At 37.1% G+C, this 24977-nt stretch overlaps 1 protein-coding gene and 1 long non-coding RNA gene across 8 annotated transcripts in view; one reads left to right on the forward strand and one right to left on the reverse strand.

Annotated features, from left to right (window-relative positions):
* The window catches only part of LOC138736197 (uncharacterized), a 106632-nt gene extending 88745 nt beyond the window's left edge, over positions 1 to 17887 (forward strand). Inside the window, exon 5 of the long non-coding RNA XR_011340143.1 lies at positions 17835 to 17887. This is a non-coding gene — a long non-coding RNA (uncharacterized lncRNA). The remainder of the gene's footprint in view (positions 1 to 17834) is intronic.
* kat6b (K(lysine) acetyltransferase 6B) overlaps positions 1 to 24977 on the reverse strand; it is a 145972-nt gene that overhangs the window by 93529 nt on the left and 27466 nt on the right. For 6 of the 7 annotated variants that reach the window (XM_069885257.1, XM_069885259.1, XM_069885256.1 and 3 more), the window contains exons 3-5: positions 10462 to 10570; positions 3489 to 3604; positions 606 to 687 (exon numbers count right to left, since the gene is read on the reverse strand). In XM_069885257.1, the coding sequence (XP_069741358.1) occupies positions 606 to 687; positions 3489 to 3604; positions 10462 to 10570 (307 nt within the window). Of the gene's footprint in view, positions 1 to 605; positions 688 to 3488; positions 3605 to 7875; positions 7943 to 10461; positions 10571 to 24977 lie in introns of those variants that run through there. The other variant, XM_069885261.1, reaches the window with a different exon arrangement.

Consider the following 24977-nt stretch of genomic DNA (forward strand, 5'->3'; position numbering starts at 1 on the left):
AAAGTTGAAAAAATTTTGCCCACTGTCCTCAAGTGGGGTTACAAGGAATCAGTCTTACCAAGGAGACATTTGTCCACAGGTTACACCTTGAAGGGAAGGATAGCGCTAATTATTTATTTAGAAATTGTCATTTTTGCCATGAATTATGCAATTTTGTGATAAATTGCATTGTGGCATTTTCAGAATTTGAATTGAATAACCTGCTTTCTCCCAGCTCGCCCGCCGAGCCGCGCTCTCTCCCTGCTTGCCCGAGCTGCTCCCTCTGTCAAATAGCCTTCCATTGGGGGTCACTGAAATTCAGCTGGAGGACAATCTCCTACCACTTACAAGTGAGGTGAGACCTCAGGCTCCCGGGCAGGTTTCGTGACGGAGGTGGGGAGGTGTCGTGAATTGATGACTGTGTGAGGAGGTGTCAAGGATTGGCGACAGCTGATACAAGTGTTCTCCTGATCCTACTGGGCTCCTTTACAGAAAATTCCCGAATATCCAAAAAAATCCGCTTAACCAAGATAGGTCCAGTCCTAAGCATTTCAGATAAACGGAAACCTACTGTATTACATTTTGAAAAAAAATGAGATTTGTTAACAGATTTAATGCAATGATACCTTTTGGCATTCTGGACAGAGGTGGGTCACAACATTCCATGTGAAACCCTCGATCACAGGAGTCACAGAAAAGCATGTTGTCCTACAAGAGAAAAATTGGAAAACATATCAATTAATTGACATTGCTTTTTCAACTCTGTTTCCAAGTACTTAAATTAATAAGTGACTTTGTTTCTAATATGATTGCAATATGATTGTCTTACCAATAGAGATAAATTGTTTGGGTCTGCATTCCTGCATTTGGAATAGAGAGGTGACCTTATCCAAACATGTAAAAAAAGGGGGATTTAAAGGGTAGAGTGGGGATATTTTCACTTGTGAGGCAGTCACAAACAAGGGTACCCACTATATGAAATAGGGCTTGCCATTTACAATTGAGGTACACAGACATTTCTTGACACAAGGGTTGGGGTGAATCTCTGGAATTCTCTGTAAATTTGGAGGTGGAATCTGAATTAGAAGTATTTAAGGTACAGGCAGATAAATATTTCATCAAAGAGGGATATGCTGAAATGGCAAAGTTGAGGGCAGCATACATCAGTCACAATCTTAATCAGTGGTGAAGAGGGTTTGAAGGGCCTGGAGGCTAACTCCTGCTCCTATTTTCTTCTGAAAGGAAAAGTTCAACTTTAAAATTACATCAGTTTGTTAACTTTATTCACCTCAGTCCAGTTTGCGATTTATGTGTCATGTAACAAAGGGAAAAATTGAACTATTTTAATCAAAAGGATGAATGGAATCTCAATAATCAGTCTGTGATGAGAGAGAAAGAGAGATGAGAAAGGCAAGGGGGAGGGAGCAAGGGTGAGAGAGAGCGGGAGGGTGTGTGAGGGCGTGCAAGATAGAGCATGTGAAGGAGAGGGTGCGTGGAATGAGGGAGAGAGCACGGGGGGAGTGCATGATGGAGAAAGAGATCGTGGGAGAGAGCACAAGGGGGGGAGAGAGAGAGAGAGATCGAAGGAGAGAATAAGTGAGAGAGCGAGGGAGAGAGCACGAAAGAAAATGAGAGAATGTGTGAGGGAATGCAAAACTATAGATCCAACTGAACAGAACGTTGACAGGTGTGGAATTCAGAACATAATCCAGTACCAGGATTGACAAATTGGAAGAAGTTTGAGAAAGGTACAACTGGACAAATACATGATCAACATAACCTTCAGGTAGTATTTTCCCCCATAGAACATCCAATGTAAAAGATAAAATGCCAAGTTTGAGAAATCCAAATTGATGCTAAACCAGAATTAAATTTTAAAGATCATTTTAATTTTGTTTTATTGAGAACTAAATTAAGATTGATATCCCCCAAAAAATCAAAATTTATTGTGTGAAATTTAACTGAGGATATATATGAAATTATGCTTTTTTGTCATCTTGGTATTTTATGATTGTAATTGCTCAACACTTATTGCATAAAATCACATTTATGAAACAAAGCACAAGCTTTTTACAACCAGTACACTTTTTGTCAACTCATTTAAGATTTCACTGAAGACAGCTACAAAAGAACACATTCTAAGAAACAGTACGCAAATGCTGACAAAGTTGCTGCATTTCCATGTTTAACCGACTGTTCATAATGTAATAACTGTGAATGCTGACAGTTTCCTGGAAATTATGTTAATTCAAGTATATCCTTCAAAGAACTTAAGTCAGAGTTGATCATTTGGCCTGTTGTACAACCTCTACTGTTCAATAAGATTATGGCTGACCTTAATGCCTTTGTCCTATGCTATCAATCTTCATGGTGAATATACTCAGCAACTCAATCTCACAGTCCTCTTCTAGAGTTCTGGTTTCATGACAGTTTGAGTGAAAAGGGTCCTGAATGGCCAATCCCTGGTTCCAGACATCCCAGCCAAAAGAAACATCATCCTTGCATCTATCCAGACCAGTCTCTTGAAACTGGGGTTCACGCAATACATTTCAAAGAAGGCATTTTCATTTGTCTCAACCCAGTGTAAACTCAGCCAACTTAATCACTCCTGGAAAAACAATTCTTCCACTATATTAATCAAAAAAAGAAATGTGGTTTTCTAAACAATGTTGTAGCTAATGTGGGCTCACTGCTCCTACAAGGAAGCAGGGATGAAAGGAGCTACATTTGCTAGATGTGTTGGATGTGGTGTTCCCATCTGCTTGAATTTTTTCATTTCCTTTTAATATAGGTACATAACCATGCCACTGGTCACAGGCCTCAAATCTGGGTAACAACTCTGCACTGCCATCCTCTATCACCTATCATCAAGGAAATTTTGTATCCACTTGGCCAGGTCATTGCAATTTGATCTTCCAGACCAGCTGTGAAGTTTCCTGCCTTCATCAAACCTCTTCAAAAACATCAATCAGAATTGTCAGACACTATTTCCCACACACAAAGCCATGCTGACTATTCCTAATAAGACCCTGCCTTTCCAAATGCAAGTGGATCCTATCTCTCAGAATCCCTTCCAGCATTTCCCCATGACTAATATTAAGCTCAATGGCCAGTAGTTCCCTGGCTTTTCCTTGCAGCCTTCTTTAAGGCACAACATTTGCCACCATCTAGTCTTCTAGAAAATATCTCTGCCAAGGTTCCTGCAATTTCTTCCCTAATTTCCCATACTATTTCATAATATACTTGATCAGGCCCTTGAGATGTATCTACCTTTAGATGTTTGAATACCTCCAGCATCTCCTCATCTGTAATATGGATATTCAAGACATTGCTATTTACATCCAAGTTCCCTAACCTCCACATTAATTATATGTACATATATGTGTGTGCATTAAAAACACAAACACACACACACACACACACACAAACACAAAATTCCCACTTAGCTACAAAACATCTAGTTGGATAGATTATCTTTAGCAGCTTGAAGGAACACATTTAATACTTACAGCATTTTTTCCTTGATCTCGACAAGCACTGCAGGTCTTGCATTCAATACATTGCCATCTTAAAGTTTTCACATGGGCTGTTAACTCTGGAGAAAATTTTAAACATGATGGATGCCCTACAAAAGAGAAAAAAATATTTTAATGGCTGATATTGGTGCACAGTTATTTCTATCCAGTGTTATGAGAAGCATAGTTCATCTTGCAAGTTTGGTAAGTAAATGCATCCTACTATGGTATTAAATTATCCAAAATGAGGAGACATGTGGGCTTAAACGAGGAGACAACCAGTAACTGTGTCTTCATGTGGACGTGTCATACCAGAAACAGTAACTGTGTCTTCAAGTCGACATGTGATACGAAACACAACAGGATTCAGTTAGGTTGCTGTTAGTTTCCTAACATTTGGGTGTCCAGACGTACTCATGAAAAGGCAGTTAGAATGCTGGAGGGTGGTACTAGTGGACTGAAGAATTAGTGGAAAGCAATGATTTAATAACCAAGCAAAATATCTAAAGCAAACTGATGAACTAATTTTAAGTGCAAAGGTAACATTTGATTTGCAAAGATTATGTGATATAATGATAAAACCAGAATAACAGAAAAATTGAAAGTGAAATTATACATGAAGCAAACTCAGGGGAGAACGAAGGGATTGTGTGGGATGCAGAAACAGCCTAGTAAATCTCTGCAGTACCCTTTCTAAAGACTTCCCATCTTTTCCATAACGTGGTGACCAGAACTGTATACAAGATTTCAAGGGTGGCCTAACTAAGGTTTTATGTAGCTGCAAAGATATTAAACAGAAATAATTATTTTATAGATATATATTACAGATTCAAAACATGCCAAACATGCTGGACAACATAATGCCAGACTAGAATGTTTCATCCTGCAGAACTTAATATTCAACCATAAATCATACAATGGAATTAAAACCACTTTATTTAACACATGGCACAAGCACTTGACTTCATGACACTTGTATTTGGAAAGGCAAGGCATGACTAGGAAAAGTCAGCATGGCTTTGTGCTGAGAAAATCCTTTCATGAATATGATTTAGATTTTTGAAGATTGATGAGGGCAGGAAAGTAAAATTTACTACTCCGACTTTCAAAAGGCCTTCAACAAGGTCAGGCATGAGAGGATGATCAGGAAGGTCAGATTGCATGGGATCCAGGGTGAACTGGCTAATTAGATACTGTTATGGAATAAGTTAATACAATTATGGAATAAAATGTATCTTAATGGGTAAGGTTAGAATGTGGGGGATTAGATATTAGTTTACATTCCTTAAGAGACATTAACATTTCACAAAATACACCTCATTTGAAATGCAAGAGCTATGCCTAAGTGTAGACTTTGTCTACAGTGACTTTACAGAAACCATGAAGAGAGCCTGTAAAGACTTCACAAATAGGGGATCAGTGACAGCAGTGGGGAGGGGTTTGGCGACAGTGGTGGGGAGGTGTTGGGGAATCGGCGACGGCTGATCTTCCGTTTTCTTCCATTAACCAATATGTATCTGCTGATGCTACTCGGCTGCTTAAAGCCATTATTCAGATATCCAAAAAATCCAGTTAACTGAAAAATCGTCCGGTCTCAAGCTTTTTGGATATATATAAAATAGTTTATGGCATGGAAACAGGCCCTCTCAGCCCTACGAGTCCACGCCGGTTCACTTAAACAAGTCCGCTAGATCCCTCCACCTATTCTCCACCCATCACCCTCTAACCCCCTCTTATCCATGTATATATCCAGCCTCTTCTTAAATGAAAGAATTGACCCTGCCTCAACTATTTCGTTTGGAAGATTATTCCATTCAGCCACCAGTCTCTGAGTGAAGAAGCACCCTCTAACGTTTCTCCTAAAATTTTGCCCCCTTACCCTCAACTTGAGTCCTCTTGTTTCAACCTCCCCTGCGCTCAGGGGGAAGAGTCTACTTGCATCTAGTCTATCTATTCCCTTCATAATTTTAAACACCTCTATCAAATCCCCTCTCAACTGTCTACATTCCAATGACTAAAGTCCTAACCTCTTCAATCTTTCTCTGTACTCTTGGTATTTTAAGCCTGGCAACATCCTTGTAAATCCTTTCTGCACCCTCTCCACTTTATCTCTATCCTTCCTATAATTTGGAGACCAGAACTGAACACAATACTCCAAACCTGGCCTCACCAACACCTTAAACAGTCGTAGGATCACTGCCTAGATCCTATACTCTATGCTATGATTTATGATGGCTAGCATACCAAATGGCTTCTTAAACACCCTGTCAACATAGGAATTCACCTTCAAGGAACGCTGCACCATAACTCCAAGATCTCTTGGTTCTTGTGCATTCCCCAATGTCCTCCCATTTAGTACATATGTCCTTTTTTGAATATTTTTACTGAAATGAAGCACCTCACACTTCTCTACATTAAATTCCATCTGCCATCTTTCAGCCCAACTCTCCAGACAAACCAAATCCCTCTGTAATCCCTGAAAACCTTCCTCACTATCCACCACTCCCCCTATTTTCATATCGTCTGCGTATTTACTTACCCAGTTAAGCATCCCAACATCCAAATCATTAATATAATTTATGAACAACAGGGGACCTAGCACCAATCCTTGAGGTACTCCGCTTGTCACAGGCTTCCATCCTGACAGACAGTTGTTCACCATGACCCTCTGCTGTCTCTCCTCCAGCCACCTCTGAACCCATCTTACTATTTCTCTATTAATCCCTAGTGACCGAACGAACCTTCCTTACTAATCTTCATGTGGAACCTTATCAAAAGCTTTGCTAAAATCCAGATAAGACTACATCAACTGCCCTATACCTTCATCCACCTTTCTTGTCACTTCTTCAAAAAACTCAACAAGGTTCGTCAAACATGACTTCCCCTTCACAAACCCATGCTGGGTACTCCTGATCAATCCTTGCCTATCCAGATATTTATACACACCAACTCTAAGAATACCCTCCATAATTTTCCCTACCTCCGAAGTCAAGCTTACAGGCCTCTAATTACTTGGCTGTCACCTCGTCCCTTTTTTAAACAACGGAACTACATTAGCAACCCTCCAATCCCGCGGCACCACCCCCTCCTCCAGTAATCGTTGAAAAATCACTGACAGTGCCTCAGCTATTTGCTCCCTGACCTTCCTTAATGTCCTGGGGAAAATCCCATCAGGACCAGGAGACTTATCCACTTTAACTGAGCCTAGAAGCTCCAAAACCCTCTCTTTACTAATCCCTATCTTTTCCATAAAGAAGCCATTTGCCTCACTTATTTCACATAGTCCAGTGTCCTTTTCCTTCGTGAACACAGATGAGAAAAAATCATTTAATATCTCTCCCATCTGATACGGTTCCTCGAACAGTTTACCACTCTCATTTTCCAGCAGTCCTATTCTATCCTTAACCCTCCTTTTAGTATTCACATATCTGTAAAACCCCTTTGGATTCACTTTTACCTTATTAGCTATTGACACCTCATACCTTCTTTTTGCCTTTCTAATTTCCTTCTTCTGGTTTTTTCTGTAATCTATGTAATAATCATACATCTTATCCATTTTTTGCTTCTTAAATTTAGTATATGCCCCCCCCCCTCTTATCCTGAACCAACTTCCTTATTTTTCCAGAAAACCACGGTTCCCTTAAGCTTTTGGCCTTGCCTTTCGATCTGACTGGCACGAAAAGATCCTGTACTCTCAATATCTCTTCCTTAAATACCCTCCAAATCTCCTCTCCGTCCTTTTCAGAAAAAAGATCAGCCCATATAATTTTCTGCAAATCCCTTCTAATTTCTTCAAATCTAGCCTTACCCCACTCGAAGACCTTGAACCTCGGACCTGACCTATCCCTTTCCATATTTAAGAACTTAAAACCTGTCTTTTACTCCACCCCTTCAGCCACATATTCAGTCTCCACCTGACTCTATTTTTACTTTCTCTATCACGTGGCACAGGAAGTAATGCAGAGATTACACCCTTAATGGTTCTTCTTCTGAGCTCCCTGCCTAATTCTTTACATTCATTTTGCAGGACCACTTCCTTCCTTCCTACCAATGTCGTTGGTACCAACGTGAAGCATGACCTCAGGCTCTTTCCCTTCCCTCTTCAGGTGTGTGGCTACATCCCGGACTCTGGCACCAGGGAGGAAAACCACCATCCAGTTTTCTTTATCAACTGGGGAAATGTACATCATTGTAAATAACTGCAACACAGATAGGGTTTAACATAATCCTTCCCAGACAACAAAAATGCTTCACAAGAATTTTATCATTTTTATTAATGCTATGCAATAGCAAAACCTATGGCAATTCTCTTTTATTAAAAAAATTATATTGAAAAAACACTAGCGTTGTGTCAGTCAGGAGTAAAAGATTAAAGTTTTACCAATGATATTCAATATGAAATCCTTTAATTCAGCATTCTTGCAAAAGCACTGCATCATCTAATACATCTGTGCAGTTGAATAAAGATAATTAGATTTTAATGAGGCAGAACGGATATCACGATTAACTCAAATGCAAGTCAATCCTTGAAAGTCACCTAAAGTCATCTACAAAAACTTCACAAATACTCCATAGCTACTGGAGATGATGTTACACAATTAAGTCTCAGCTTTACTACATTACATTTACAAGTTTCCAAAAATATTCTGAAACTGGAAATCTACCCAGAAAGTTAACATCAGTGGCTACTGGCCCATTATTTCCCTGAGTGAAGTCCATTAGCTGCACTCACTGCTCACATTTCCCATGAGTGGCACGATTAGCGCAAAGCTATTTCAGTGCCAGTGACCTGGGTTGGAATCCCGTGCTGTCTATAATGAGTTTGCACATTCTCCCTATGTCTGTGTGGGTTTTCTGTGGGTGCTCCGCTTTCGTCCTACCATTCAAAATGTACCGGGGTCATTGGTTAATTAGGGTATTTGGGTGGCACGGGCTCGTATTCTGTATATTAAAATAAAATTAAAAGAAATTTTCCTGAACCCATCTTTACCTGATCAAGAAAAAGGTGATCTTCCTGATCCAACTTTCCTCAAGTTGTCACAGAATCATTCAGTGGGACATCCCATGCCACCAGTTGGACGTACGGTATATATGCTAATCAAATTTACCTCCTCATTTCTTCACGCAATGCATTCCAGACTCTAATCACCTGAAATGTGAATGAATACCCTTGAGATCCCCTCTAAACATCTTACCTCTCACCTAAAATTTAAGCCTTCTTGGCAGTCCCAACATGAGAAAAAGATTTGCATTTTCTACACTAATCATTTTAAATACTTTTAATAGGTCACCTCTCAATCTCCTTTCTTCCACAGCAAAGAAATTCAGCTGATCTAGTTTCTCCTTACAACTGAAATGATCCAATCCAGGCAACATGCTGGTAAATTTCCTCTGCACCCTAGCCAGTTCAATCATACCCATCCTGTGGTGTGGTGACTCAAATGGAGCATAATATTCCAAGTATGACCTAATCAATGCTCGAAGTTGTAACACAACATCGCAGATCTTATATAGAACACGATGGCCAGAATCTTATCGATTTGTGCTGCCACTTTCAAAGATCTATTTAACTTTATTTCAAGGTCCCTCTGTTCAATCTTCCCTCGGGCCCTAATATTTGCTATATATGTCCCATGCTTATTTGAATTTTCAAAATGCATAACTTTGCACTCGTCAGGATCAATTCAATATATCATTGCTCCACCCAACTTTTCAACTCTTCGATATTATGTTGTAGCCTTTGACAAATTTTCTCATGATCCGCATCACTATCAATCTTCCTATCTGAAATTCACTTTCAAGTTGTTAATAATATATCAAAGGTCCAAGCCCCAATCTTGTGGTTTATCAGAGGACACAGACTCCAGATCATTACAGCACCTTCCATCACCATTGTCTATTTCCCAATACCAAGTCAATTTAAAATCCAAATTGTCAGGCAGCTCTAGATCTTATAGATCATTAGACCAGATGACAAAGGAAATCTTGTTACTAAAGATCACGTAAAAAGCATCTACCACATTCCCCTTATCAATGTCTCAACTCCTCAAAACATTCGTGATACAGGATTTCCCACCAATACAGCTATGCTGACGACATCTAATCAATTCCTGCTTTTCCAAATGAAGGTATTTCCTGACCAACAGTTCTTTATCAATGATACAAGACCACTGGCTTGACCTTGCTGTCATTCTTGAAGAAAGGAACAACAGCAAATGTTCTCTGGACATCTGGTACTTTACCTCTGGCTAACTAAGATCCAAAAGAAGATCCTTCAGGGCCCCTACTAAAGTAGTCTGGGATACATTGCATTCAGCCCAGAGGTTTTATCTTTGTGTGTTTTATGTCAAGTATATCACCAAGGGCATGGAGATTGGTCACATTAAAAATTCCCTTCGCCCTTACCCACCACCTCACCAGCTTGCACATCAAAATTTTCCCTACCTGCAACGTGACACCACCACCGGGCACATCTTCCCCTCTCTGCCTTCCGCAGAATAGCTCCCTCTGTGACTCCCTCATCCCTTTCCACCAATCCCCCCACGGTACCTACCCCCAAGACTGCAGGAAATACTACATTTGTGTCCACCTCCTCCCTTACCATCATTCACCACCACCAAGCAGCTCTTCCAAGTGATGCAACACTTTACTTGTGTATCTGGAGGGCTCGCCTACTGCTTCTAGTGGCCTCCTCTACACATTGTTTAATTTATTTGCATTTAGTTCATTTCTTCCAAAGAACAATTAAACTCTATGATTTTCACAACATCTCCTACATGCATAAAACCATCCTTCAGAGTTCGTATAAAGACAAGTCATACAAATTTGAATTGCCACAAGTGCTTGTAGAGCATTAGAAAGGATAAATATGTAAACTTTGCTAATAGTTAGGTTAACTAGAAAAGGAAAATCATTTTGTAAAATTTTACTTTTGTTGCATTACTACTGAACAAATGGTTGAACTCACCACTGCTACCACAGTCAGCGCAAGAGATGAGATCTTCTGCTTTTTTCTCTCGATTGCATTCTTTTGTCCCCAAACAAAAACTGCAGATTGGAAAGGGATTGGCACGGGGCTAGACACAAGAGATTTACTTAATTTAATTGTTTTGCCATAAGTTTCACAATTAACCACACATTATCATGATGAAAAATTATGCAATGCCAAAACATTTATTATAAAGTATGTGTCTTATTCATATTATCTGGTTTAAAAGTGTATCATAATTTATCAATTTAATCCCTTAATTTCGGCACATTGAATTCCTTTTGCATTCATTTGGACTATATTAGTCAACCCAAACAAAGAGCAAAGTTCAGTACTGTGTTTTTCATTGTTTATGCAGTCCACAAGATAATTCAGTCAACTCAGGTTACAATTTAATTGAATTCCCTACTCATTGAAGATGTCATGTTTCTCCGTATGCAACAAAAATCAATAGTCTGCTACTGTAGAACAAACATTTAAAAAAAACTTTGGAAAGCATTATTGGTTCCCCTATCATGAGAGTTCAAAATAGATTTGTTGCATATAGTGTGTTGGCAGTACAGCATTTGAAGTGTTTCATATCCTGAATTTCACCAAAGCATGTCCGAATTACTGAATGCTTTCAGTTTCTGAAAAAGGAATGAGCTATGAAAAAAAGCAGAAATCAAAGAAAGATTTGGGATTCCATATATCAGAGAACTGTTGATCTTGGAGCATCACAAAATAATAATCTTGTTTGGACATATCTCTGGAAGGAAGATATTTGAATAGTTCAGGAATTATGATGCAATTGATTATTATCATGCAATCACCCCTCCACTACATTACAACAATTTTTTTTTACTTTCTAAAGGAACTCTACAACATTTTATAGGAGCTTTATACCTTTCGACAGGAACTCTATTAAAAACGACCTGGCTGCTTGCATCGCAGAGTGGAACGGTTGCTTTAGACTAGAGCATTAGGTCTATTAAATTAGGTGTATTACACAATTTTGGTTGGAAGTTGAGAATTTTTTGGAACGAACGAATAATTGGTTAAGTTTCTGCAGGATCTGATGTTTTTAATTAGACAATATTAAGAATATTAAATGTAAATTGAAATTAATTATGAATCAAATTGAATTTGTACAAATTGCTTTTGCAGTTTCTCGTTGTTACTTGGAAATCAGATATTGATTTGGGAATGGAAAGTTACGTATACCACATGAAAAGATTACTTATAATTTACGAAATAGATATCAGGTTTTTTGGAAGATATGGCACCCATATTTATATGAAGTAGGTATGAATGTTTAATAAGCTCTCTGTAGACTCCCTCTCTTGGTAACCACAAACACCATATTATTAAAAACTATGTTATATACTTTACTTTCTTGGCATTCTCCAGTCTTGTTTCTTTTTTTTCTTTTTGGGTTGGGGGGTGGGAGGGAGGGAGGGATGGGGGAATTTTTTTATACCACATGTTTATAACTTTATGTTATTGAAAGAAATGTACTTACTGTTGTGGTTTAAAAATTGTTAAATAAAATTTTTAAAAACACAAATTAGGTATATTTGGCCAAATTTTCTCCAAGTTCTAGTTGAGTAAAAAAAAAACCCACTACTTTGGCTGATGCTGAATAAACCTCACCTGTAAATTAATCTCAGCAGTTAATGTGGGGAAAAAAAAATGGAAATGAAGTTTAAATAAAGATTACGCCCCTTTGCTAACACTAACCAATTATAGTCTCTCTACAGTCTACACCAGCTACTATATGGATAAATACTTTTCTACCATCTTTAACTTTGCTGCAAAGCTACAGTACTGAGCCAGGTATCAAATAATGATGAGATAGAATTAAAAAATTTGAAGCTTCTTTTTCTGAATGTAAACAACAGGTACAATCCAATACAGAAACAATAGTAAAGGTGGAAAAATCAGTTAAAGATTTAGGAGCCTGGGAAAAAGAGTTAACAAATATTTGGAAAATCAAAGCAGAAGAAATAATGTGAAAATTGTGGGTTTGCCTGAAGGTATAGGAGGTCAAGATCTTGTCAAATTTTTTAAAAATTGGATTCCCAAGATGTTGGGGGAAAAGAGTCTTTTCCTGATGGACTGATATTGGAAAGAGCACATAGAGCTTTAAGAAGACCACCCCTACCTGGTCAACCTCCAAGAGCTGTGTTAGTTCGTTGTTTGAATTATTTGGACAGAGAGACAATTCTTCGACTTGCAGTTCAAAATGCAAGACAAAGGCAAGCTCCAATGATGGTTCAGAATAGCAGAGTTTTCTTCTACCCTGATTTGAGTCAAGATATCATCAGACGTCGACATGAATTTAATCCAGTTAAAGATGTTTTATGGCATAAAAGGTTACAAATTTGCTTTTCGTTATCCTGCTGTGTTGAAAGTGTTTTATGGAAACTATCAATCTCAATTTTTTGAGAGTGAACATAAAGCAAGGTTTTTGCTAATTCGTTACCGGATGTCAGAGGACAAAGAAGAAGTCCACCATTATTTCCTAAAAGAAAATCTGATGGACTTGGAAATGGGCAAAATGGCAGAAGTGGAAAGAATGAGAATGGAAAGAGTTCACCTACTCTTGAAATGAGTTCACCATCTGGACTGGAATCTCAAGGCTGATTTTTTTTGTGATATGTTAATACTTTTGATTGGCTGGCTGGGGAGGAGGGGATTGCACTAATTTCTTTGTTAGTCATCAGTCACTAGTGGGTAATCCACACCCATCTTTTTTAGGGAGTTACTACCTTTTGGTAGTTTTTTTTGGGTTTTTTTTGTTGTTTTTCTTTTCTCTTATTAACGAATATTATTTTTATTTGGAGGGCCTATATATTTTAATTTGAGGGTCCTATATAAAAAAAATTCACTTTTTTTTCTTTGTTATTATTAATTTTGAGATTATTTTTGGTATTTAACAATTGTATTAGATATGTCAAATTTGAAATTTGCTACCTTTAATGTTCAGGGATTAAACATCCTGATCAAACGTAAGCAAGTTTTGGCTTACATTAAAAAGATGAAGATTGATATTGCTTTTTTACAGGAGACACATTTGAATGAAAAAGAAAGTATGAAATTGAAGGGGGACTGGGTTGGACATGTTTTTTTCTTAATTTAGCTCCAAAGCTAAGGGAGTAGCAATTTTGATACATAAAAATTTATCTTTTGAATTACAATCAATGGAAATGAATGCAGGATGTATTCTTAAGTTGAATTGTAAAATTTTTAATGAATTTTGGACTTTACTTAACATTTATGCACTGAATGTGGATGATGAAACATTTATTGCAGATGCATTTCTGCTTCTGGGGCAAGCTAATGAAAATGTTCTGGTTGGAGGAGATTTTAACTGTGTTTTGGAACCTTTATTAGATAAATCTCCAAAAAATGTTAAAAAATTAAAAATGGCAATTCAAATTCAAGCTTTGATGAAAGATTTTAATTTAGTGGACATTTGGCGACGTCTTAACCCAACAGAGAAGGATTTCTCTTTTTATTAATTTCAACATGAATCTTTTTCCAGAATTGATTTTTTTTTAGTATTGGCACATTTACAGGGGAAAATACTGCAAGCAGAATATAAAAGTAGGGAAATTTCAGATCATTCTTTGTTGTATTTTACTTATGAGAGTTCTGAAAAAGTTCGTGCAGCTTCTCGTCGGAGATTCAATACAATGTTGTTAAAAAGAGTGGAATTTATTGAATTTTTATAAAAACAAATTAATCTCTTTTTGGAAGAAAATGTTAACTCTGTTCAGAGTAAATTTATATTGTGGGATGCTATGAAAGCTTACTTGAGAGGTCAAATAATTAGTTATACCTCTAAGGTTAAAAAGAATTATCCGACCGAGAGCCTTGAATTAGAGAAACAGATTGATGAATTAGAGAAACAGATTGATGAATTAGAAAAGGAATTTCAGAGAGATGTGACAGAAAATCAGAAGATAGAGTTGTCTAGATTGAAATTGAAATGCAATACGTTGCAATCTTATCAATTTGAATGCTTGATTAATAGATCTAAACAACGGTATTATGAATGGGGTGAGAAAGCGCATGGCAGTTAAAGAAAGAACAGGTATCAAGGGTTATTAATGTAGTCAGACGAAACTTGACTATTACTTACAAACCTCATGAGATTAATGATGTTTCATTCATTTTATAAGAAATTATATACTTCTGAGGAAAAACAGGAGAGGGGATCAATTGATTCCTTTTTAATCGGTGTTGAAATTACCAGTACTAGGAGAAGAAATATTGGAGCTGGAGGCTCCTTTTACTGATTTAGAAATTAAATCGGCTATGTTGGAAATGACGAATGGAAAATCACCTGGTGATGACGGGTTTTCGGTTGAATTTTATAAGGTATTTTATGATGATTTATCTACAGTGTTTGGAGATGTGTTACGACAGATTAATGAACATTATGATCTACCTGAATCACGCTCTAGTGCCTTAGTTACTGTAATTCCTAAGAAGGATAGAGATCCGTTAAAGGTGTCTTCATATAGACCAATTTCTTTGTTGAATGTAGACTATAAAATAATAGCTAAAGTATTTGCGAATCGATTGGCTAAATTTTTACCTAAGTTGAAACATGTTGATCAAACAGGTTTCATAAAGAATAGGTATGCTTCAGGTAATATTCTTCGAGTGATTAGTTTGATTAATAAATATCGACAGTGCCCTGACCATCCGATGGTGATATACCTTGATGCAGAAAAGGTTTTTGACAGAGTTGAGTGGAACTTTTTATTTAAAGTCTTAGAGAAATTTAAGTTTGGTCCTTCTTTTATTGGTTGGATTAAAGCTTTATATAATAAATCAATAGCCAGAGTATTGACAAATGATCAGATCTCGGAACCTTTTAAATTAACTCGTTCAACTCGACAAGGTTATCCTTTGTCTCCAGCTTTGTTTGCGTTAGTAATTGAACCTTTAGGACAGTTGATACGACAAAATACACAGATACAAGGTATCAGAGTTTTAGATGAGGAGAATAAAATTAATCTATTTGCTGATGATGTACTGGTGCATTTAATAAATCCAGCTCAGTCACTTTTACACTTGAAGGAATGTTTAATACAATATGGATGTCTTTCTGGATATAAAGTTAATTGGGATAAAAGTGAAATATTTGCGGTAAGTGAAGGAGATTATTCAGTTTATAAGAATATTGTTAATTTGAAGTGGACTGATCGAATTAAATATCTGGGCATAAATGTGGATGTTGATTATCAATCTTTATATAAATTAAATTATGTACCGTTAATGAAAAAGATCAAAGCTAATTTGATTAAGTGGAAGGATCTTCCTAAAAATTTAATTGGAAGAATAAATACAATCAAAATGAATATCTTTCCACGTATACAGTATTTGTTTCAGTCAATTCCGTGTTTACTTCATAAGAATATTTTTCGAGATTTAAATAAAATAGTTAGGGAATTTTTATGGAAGGGTAAATTTCCGAGAGTAGCTTTGAATAAGCTAACCTGGAAATATGCATTAGGGGGATTACACTTACCACATTTTCAAAATTATTATGAGGCAGCTCAATTTAAATTTATTAGTTCATTAATGGATTTGAAACAGCCCCCTAGTTGGGCTCAAATTGAGATGGCGAATATTTCTGAATTTGAAATACATCAATTTTTGTTTTGGTGGAATTTAAATTTATTACAACAATATAATGTGCCTATACAAAAACATTTAATGAAGTTATGGATGAGGAAAAATAGAACGATAGGTTCTAAGGGTAAATTATTGACTTTAACACCATTATATAACAACCAACTTATTCCTTTTTCAATGTATAATCATTGTTTGTTACATTGGAAATCTAAAGGTATAAACAACTTGGGGGATTGTTTTAAAGGTCAATTTTTATCCTTTAATCAAATGAGGGAAGATTTTGGTATTAATGAGAATTCTTTATTCATTTATTATCAACTTCGATCCCTAGTAAAACAAATATTTGGTAGAGATGATTTTACCTAAATTGACTAAATTTGAATATTTTCTTGTGATTGCACCAAAGAAGGGATATATTTCATTGATGTACCAAATATTACAGGAAAGTATGGAAAAAAAAGGGGATGGGATAGATCTAAGATTAAATGGGAAAAGGATATTAAGCTTACTTTTTCTGAGGATGACTGGTTAGATATTTGTCATGACAGTGTTACTAGATTGATAAATGTTCATTATGCAATGGTTAATTACAATTTTTTACATCAATTGTATTTAACACCTGAAAAGTTGATAAAATATGGTTTTAGTGAATCAGACTCTTGTTTTAGATGTGGTAATTCGGTTGGAACTTTTTTTCATGCTGTTTGGTTATGTGTACATATACAATCTTTTTGGAAAGCAATTCAATTGTTTTTGGAACATTTGTACAAGATTAAAATACCTCTGGACCCAACAATATCTTTGTTGGGTGAGTTGAATCCTTTGAAAGATTTGGGATTACACAAATTTCAGATTGCTTTTGTATATTTAGCTTCATCTGTAGCAAAAAAATGTATCGCAAGTACATGGAAAAATACTAATGTGATTGGTATTAATAGATGGCATAATGAGATGAAAACTTGTTTGGTAATGGAAAAAATCACGTGTTTTACATGATAATTATACTGTTTTTCTTAAAAAGTGGTCTTTATATTCAGAATATTTACATTTAGATTTACCTTAATTAGATCTTAGTAAATATATTTCAGTTCTTTCTTTGGCTCTCCTAAAGAGAGCTGGCTGAGGGGGGGGGGGGTTCTTCTTTCTTTTTCTTTCTTCTTTTTTATTTATAAAATTTATTTTTATCATTCATAATATGTACTTTTTTATAACTGTATGAAATAACCTTGTTGAATGAATAAATAAAGTTATTAAAAAAAAAACACTGTTACAAGTGATTTGCTGTTGTTACTGGGCTGTTTTTAAAAAATGACCAGTTCTCCAAAAAAAATTTATCTGACATAGGCACGGTCCTGACCATTTTAGATCATTGGAGTTGTACTGTACTCAATTACGCAGTAAAATGAATGAAGTAATTAAAAATATGCAGTTTTATACAATGGTGTAAAAATACATAACAAATTGAACACTAGAGTGCATGCTTAAGTACAATATTACAAGTAGCTCTACTGTTGAAAATGTTGATTTAACTTGAATGTGTTACAAGTAAAACAATGGATGTGCTACCAACACCAGAATATCAGCAAGTGCTTAGGTCAATTAATCACTGTTTATGAAGAGTACAATATTTAAAGGAACAACATTTCCCTCCAGATATGAAAAGTCTATTGAAAACTACAGTCTATTGTTGAGCAATCTGATCATTTCTGTTTCTTATTTAGGTTCTTTTTAGCTGTACGGAGCAAAACTGCCATCAATCAACCAATAAAGGAGCTACAGTGAGAACACTGCTGGCCTATTCAATCTCTTATAACAATAGCCCTCCATTCTTGGCAACATCTTAGCATTCCGCGCTTTCTGGCATTACTACAACTTTTCTAGTGTGGTGGCCACAACTGCACACGATGTTTCAAATGAAGCTAAACTAACATTTTGTACAGCTGGAACATGACCCATCTCTTATTTACCTGCCTCCACCATTTTGTCTGGCAGCTTGCTCCATATGCCCACCGCCTACTGAGTGAAAAACTTACCCCTCTTGTCTTAGATTTTGCCACTCTGGGAAACAAACTGTCACCATTCACTCCACTAACATCTTGTACAACTTCAACATTACATCCCAACACTTGTATTCAATGCTCTAACTCAGTGGTTACCAACCTTTTTATGCCCCGCACCCCTAAAAAATTTTAATATGTTCTCGCAGCCCTTAAAGTAATAATTTATTTAAGAATAAAGGTGAAGGTGACCAAAACAAATTTGTATAATCAATTTTTAATAATATATGAACAAAAATGAAACATATGGAAAAGAAAAAATTATAACAAATTAAAAGTTGCCTAAACCCTACAAAAAAAATTAAATTTCCATCCATGCATGAAATTTCTTTAAAAAAAAATAAAGAACTAATGTTCAAATGTTCATAAGCCAATTTAAATTTAATGACTCTTTTGTTCCTGTCTATTGCTTAAGAGTTTTTCAAAATGTGGCCCTTTGTTGCTGATAGTAGTCCACGTGTCTCCCTGTGCACCCAAGCGATTTCTAGATTTTGTCTTGATTGACAAAAGGGCACTAAATCCAGACTCGCATAAGTATGTCGTCGCGAATGGAATGAGCACAGTTAGTGCTTTTTCACAAAGTCTTGGAAACATGTCCATTGCCGAACACCAATGTTGTTCTGAAGTTTTGCTTTCAAACTGCATTTCAAGAACATGATATGTGCGCAGTTCAATAAGATCTTCCTTCAGCTCTTCATCATCCGACATATTATCCAAATTGAAGGATTATGGATTTATAAAAAAACTGAAATGTTATCTCGCACCCCCTGGTTGGGAAACCCTGCTCTAACTGATGAGGGCAAGGATCCCAACGCTCTCTTCACTACTCTGTCTACTTGTGATGCCATCATTAAAGAGCTATGCATTTGCACCCCTAGGTCCCTCTACAGGGTCCTGCCATGGTACAATTTGCCCAAGTGCAACACCTTGTAATTCTTTGAGTCGAACTGCACTTGTTATTACTTAACTCAGTTCCCCATCAGATCTAGATCCCATTGTAAAACCAGATAATCTTCTTCACTGTCCACAATAGTACATATTTTCGTATCATTAGGAAACTTGCTTCTTACCACAAACATCCCTGTCCAAATCATTTATTTTTTCTTGCAAAAAGCAAGGGTCCCAGTACCGAACACCGAGGCAGTGCATTGATCATGGTCCTCCAGTCTGAAAAACTACTCACTACAACCAGTCTGACTCCTACCACTAAGCCAATTTTTTAAATGTCAATAAAATCATCGAGACAATATTCATTTAAAAATCAAAAAGAAAAGTATTTAGAGTTACTGTATCATTCATTCTTTCGCCCATCCAGAAAACATCCTGAAAGATATGGAACAAATCCTCTACACAAGGGCACTTCCCTATACACCCACAGATCCCTGGCCAAGTATAGCTTCATGTCTATCTAAAATTTGCAGATGACATCACTGTCATAGACAGGAATTGTTACTCCGATTAAGTGGAGTACAGAAGAAAGGACTTGTGGCTTAGCGATAGGAGAACAACCTCTCCCTCAATGGCAGCAAGATAAAAGAGTTGGTTATAGACTTTTGGAGAACTGGAACTTGCTCCCCCCTCCACATCAACAGTGCTGAGATAGAGACCAACATTGACATCACCTGAAATTAGTGAAACTGAACAAACAGTTTGGAGGAGGAATACATCCAAATTTATAACAAAAATGTACTATGCTCTCCAGAGCAAAAGTGCAAAACTAGGGTTGGAATGGTCAAGAGAAAGATGGGAGTCAGACTTGAGGGAGGTGATTTCAGAAAGAAGCTTATCAGATTGGTATAAGGACAGCATAACATCAATTATAAATGCAAGACATGGATTGGTTCAGCATAATTTTTTACACCAATTATATCTTACCCCAGAAAAGTTACACAGATCAAAAGCTGAAATTTCAGAGATGTGCTTCAGATGTGGAACTGAGACAGAAACTTTTCTACGTGTCATGTGGTTGTGCGTGAAAGTGATACCATTTTAGTAAAGAAATTGCAGAAAAATTAACCAGGATAACAAGGAGAGGCCTTCATGGGCGACCCGGACCTAGATCTATTAGGTATTTTCATGGAAATAAGCGACAAATTGACCAAGTATCAAATCTCATTTATAAAAATAGCACCGGTGGTAGCAAAAAAAATGTACTGTGATCCCTTGGATATCCAACTCCCCTCTACTCGTAGCATGATGGACTGCAGAAATAAACAGCTGTATACCTATGGAAAAAAAATTACATACAACTTGAAGAATAAATATGACACTTTTATAAAGGTCTGGCAACCATACCTGGACCACTTAGGGGTGCCATATATAGTAACAAAAAGGAAAAAAAAAGTATAAAAGTAACTATTATATATACAAAAATGTAGATTTCCCCAACTGCACTCAATATACTTAAAAGTATATGTAACCACTAACGGTGAATGGATCTGTATGCATGGAAGGGGAGGACGGAAGGACTGTTTTGATTTTGTTGCATTTGTGAGAAAAAAAGTTTAATATATTATATATTTAAAATGTTACTATGCGTATTTTTTGAAAAAAAAAACCAAAAATAAAATATTCAAAATAAAAATGTTGAGATAGAGATGATAGACCAGTTTAAGTTCCCAGGGATTAATCTCTCTAATTATTTGTCCTTGTCCATCCTCATTAATGTAATGGCCAAGAAAAAGCATCAGCACCTTTACTTCCTCAGAAAGCTGAGGATATTTGGCAGGTCACCAGCATATCTAAACAACTTCCACAGGTTCAACATTGAAAGCATCCTATCAAGGTGCATCACTGCATGTTACAAGAATTGCTTTCCCCCCCCCCCCAAGAGGGCTGTCAACATGGCTCAAGCTATCACACACACCCCTTTCCTCTCCATCAACTCCATCTATATCTCCTGCTGCCTAGGAGAAGCAGCCAACATATTACAAGAATCATCCTATTCACACTCTCTTTCCTTCCTCCCTTTTGGAACGACATTCATGAGTATGAAATGCTACACCACCAGTTTCTTTCAGTTTGTTCAAGGACAGTTTCTTTTCCACTATGATGAGACTTCTGCATAAACCCCAAAATGCGGATAATAAAATTGTTTCCTTTGCTCTGTACAAACTGATCTCTGCACTTCTTCAAATTTATATTTGGTTTAACTTATTGTACCATGTATGAGATGTCTCCTGGCCTGTTCACAAAGCAACTTCTTGCACTGCATTTTGGTTCACATGACAATAAAAATGATCTTGAGTATTATTTGAAATATTTTCTCAAAAATTATGAAAGCTGACAATCGGAAGATAGGACAGAGGAGAATGAATCCCATGCCTTTACCAGCTCATAACCCTTGTTCTGTTTCAATGATCCTAAAATAATTTATTCTAATTTCATAATAAGAAAAAATAAAATTCTGAAAAGAGGTGTGATTTCATGACAAATTTAGTACCTATTTTATAAAACTAGTTTGCAGTGCACTGAACAGTCGAGTAGTTATACCCTCAGTGACGATGATCAATTAATCATTAAATATTCATTGATCAAATATAAATTGACCACGGTTGATCAGGTTTTCTTGCTTAACCCTCTCCTGTTTAAAATCAATGTTCTTTTTCTTTATTTTAATTTCTACATTCATTTTAAATTTAATTACATTATTCTAAAAGCCATTTCCTGGTCCATTAATGATTCTTCAAGCTGCTTTGTAAAGGAGAAAGTTGAGAACCCTGGTAGAGGGTGTGTGGCAATTTTGACTGCCTGATATACATATCTTAGTCATAAGATACATGCATAACAAACAGGAATTACCAGTCATTTGCTTCTGACAATATTATACAGCAGGCAATTTTGGTTCCATTCTTCTGTAATCAAAATTTAAATTTAAACCATAAAAAATGCTGGAAACACTCTGCAATTCAGGCTGTTGCAATGGGTGGGGGGGGGGGGGGGGGGCAGGATTAACATTTTCAATCAATGACCCATCATTAGAAATGGGAAATAAAACAAGTTAGTTTTATTGAGTGGTTGATTGAGGTTGTGGGGGTGGGGGGGGGTGGTGGTGAGAGGAATAAACAGGACAAATAGAAGATCTCTGACAGGGTAACAACAGGGCAATAAGCTGTTGGTGAAGCCATCTGATTGTTTAATTTATGCAAAAGTGGTAAAATGCATGTCAGAACAATAGGAAATGCCCAGCTGTTCAGACGTGTAAGTAGAGAGAAAGACTATGTTATTGACAGATGACCTCTAGCAAAGCTGGTCGGCTCTGATATGAAAGGAGAAAGGTAGTTACCCCGAAAGTGTGGAATTGTTGAGACAAGAAGGAACATGACCAAATAGAAAATGAAGGACTGATCCTTGAGGTTACATTGGGCCTCATTGGCATATGGCAAAACATAGAAAGGTAAATCAGAAGTTGGGGGAGGGGTGGGGGGGGGGGGAAAGGCGAAATTAGAGAGTTAAAGTTACAATTCTAAAAATTGATACATATATTTCATTATGAGCATCAGAGTCTTATTTACAAATTACCAAATGAATGATTGAACACTCGAGGAGAATGGCTGTGATGTTACTCCGGTTCAAGCACAAGTAAGAGTCACTTGCTTAAAAAACAAAAGTATCTGATATCCTTATAAATATATCTTATCAAAGAATCAATACCTCTATGAGAGGTAAAGATGATATAATGGAAGTGAAAAATTGTTTTCAGCTAAATCTATTACAGCACAGTAGCCATTGTACACATTGTGTGTATTCCCTAGTTAACGACGGTGTCAAGGATCTAGTAGCTAGTGCAGCTACATTTCAACACAACTAAAATACTGGCATACAGGAATAAATAAGGCCAAGTACATCTGATTTCATCCCACCAATACCATACTTGACATCCATTTATCATCAAGATTATCACATAACTACCAGTTTTAAGATTAAATCAATGTTTTTCACTCCACTGAACAGGCTAATCGATAGCAACAAGGACACTCTGCTGTCAACAGCAAACTGCTGTTCATGCCAGTAATCCCTTCTGGGCTCTGCTAGCGTAAAAGCAAGCTGGAAGAAAACCATCTGCTAGTTAAAAACACGTCTTTGGTACAGGATTTCAGATTTTAAATGCATGACTCATACAGTATGCTGCACTTGAAGATGTTCCAGCCATTTCTATCAAATTTAACTTCCACATCAAACTTATAATTTTATTCATAATTAGAAATGATTATACTTGAATGGCCTTGCAAATTATGCCATTTCTAGAGCATACCATCATCTCACAAATCATTCCTTTCTTTGTTGCAGCAGCTACCCACTGCTACTGAAAGAACACACAACCAGACGGGTTGAGCTGATTGCAGGGTGCTGGGCTGAACTTATACTCCCAGCCCGGACGGACCTAGTTGAGAACCCCGCTGGGGGGCGCTGACGTCACCCGGGCATCGCGTGGGCTTCTGAGCCCTGTGCTGAGAAGAAGGGGAAACCCCCGACGGCGCCATTTTGGCCGGCTGCCCCGCCGCGTGGATTACAAGCGGCGCCGGTTCGCCTACCTAGTGGTGTGCCGCCATACCTTCACAGAGCAGAAAATAGTTATAATTAACATAACAGCTGCCACAAATAATTAATTGTAGCACTGACATAACAAACATCAGCATCTTCAAATTTATTTTCTCAAGAAAAACATTCTCCACACAACATCAGTTATCTCAATATTACTTTGAAGGACTACTGCAACCAAAAATATTTTCATATATGTAGCCATATACTTGCACTGCTCTCAATTAGATAAAATCCCAGGATTAAAATTCCATGGAACTGAACCTATATATTATGAGCTGATAATTTCCTCAAGAGACGATTCCACAAAACAGTTGAATGGAAATAATTGAAAGAATGTAGAGACTTTTGGAAAAGAAGAGAATTACCAGGATGTCTGAATTAGGGGATTTGAGAGGTGGGGAGGAAAATTTAGATGAGGGTCCCCAAACTTTTTAGAACATCGACCCCTTCATGGAATACTTGATCCCTCATCAACCCCCGGGCATGGAACACATATATCTTTCTTCTACGCTCAGTCCATCCTACCGTTCGCTCTCAACTTATTCAAAGGTTGAAGTCAAATACAGCACGATGGCCACCAAGATTTGCTCTCATGAGGTGTTGGGCACTACTGCCATAGGTGCTATATTCCGTTGATCCGCCCCCTCCCCCTCCCCCTCCCCACTGTGTTATCAACCCCCTGGCATTTATCAACCACTTTGGAAACCTGATTTAAAGGAATATGGGCCAAATGCAGGCAAATGGGACTATCTTGATCGGAATGGATAACACGGGTTGAAGGGCTTGAATCTGTATTGTTTTTTTAAAAATTTTTATTTTTCACACTATGAACGATACTGACCAAAATACACACAAACATTTCCCTCTTGAATATACACAGTGTCATTTTCTCCCCTTTTCCCCCCTCCCTTCCCTCCCTCCTTCACCCCCCCCACCCACTCAACGTTCAACATAAATGATACATTAAACCCATTAAACAATGTCATCACACTGATTCTGTATTGCTGAAACCCTATGAACTATAGACAAACTTGGGTTGTTTTTCCTGCAGCGTAGGCAGGAAGAAGCTTATAAAATCATGAGAGACATAAGCATTTTTCACACTAGCTAACCAGAAGATTGGCCGTTCAGTGAACCAGTTAAGGAAGCTGACTTTGCCTTTCACACTGGACCACTGTTAACCAGTTCTCTGTGTCCTTTCACACTCATCACAAGGCATCCCCGGGGATCGGGGATTCTATCCTCCACCGGTGACATCTGAGT

This window comes from Narcine bancroftii, chromosome 6, assembly GCF_036971445.1.
Source record: "Narcine bancroftii isolate sNarBan1 chromosome 6, sNarBan1.hap1, whole genome shotgun sequence".
NCBI classification, from domain to species: Eukaryota; Metazoa; Chordata; class Chondrichthyes; order Torpediniformes; family Narcinidae; genus Narcine; species Narcine bancroftii.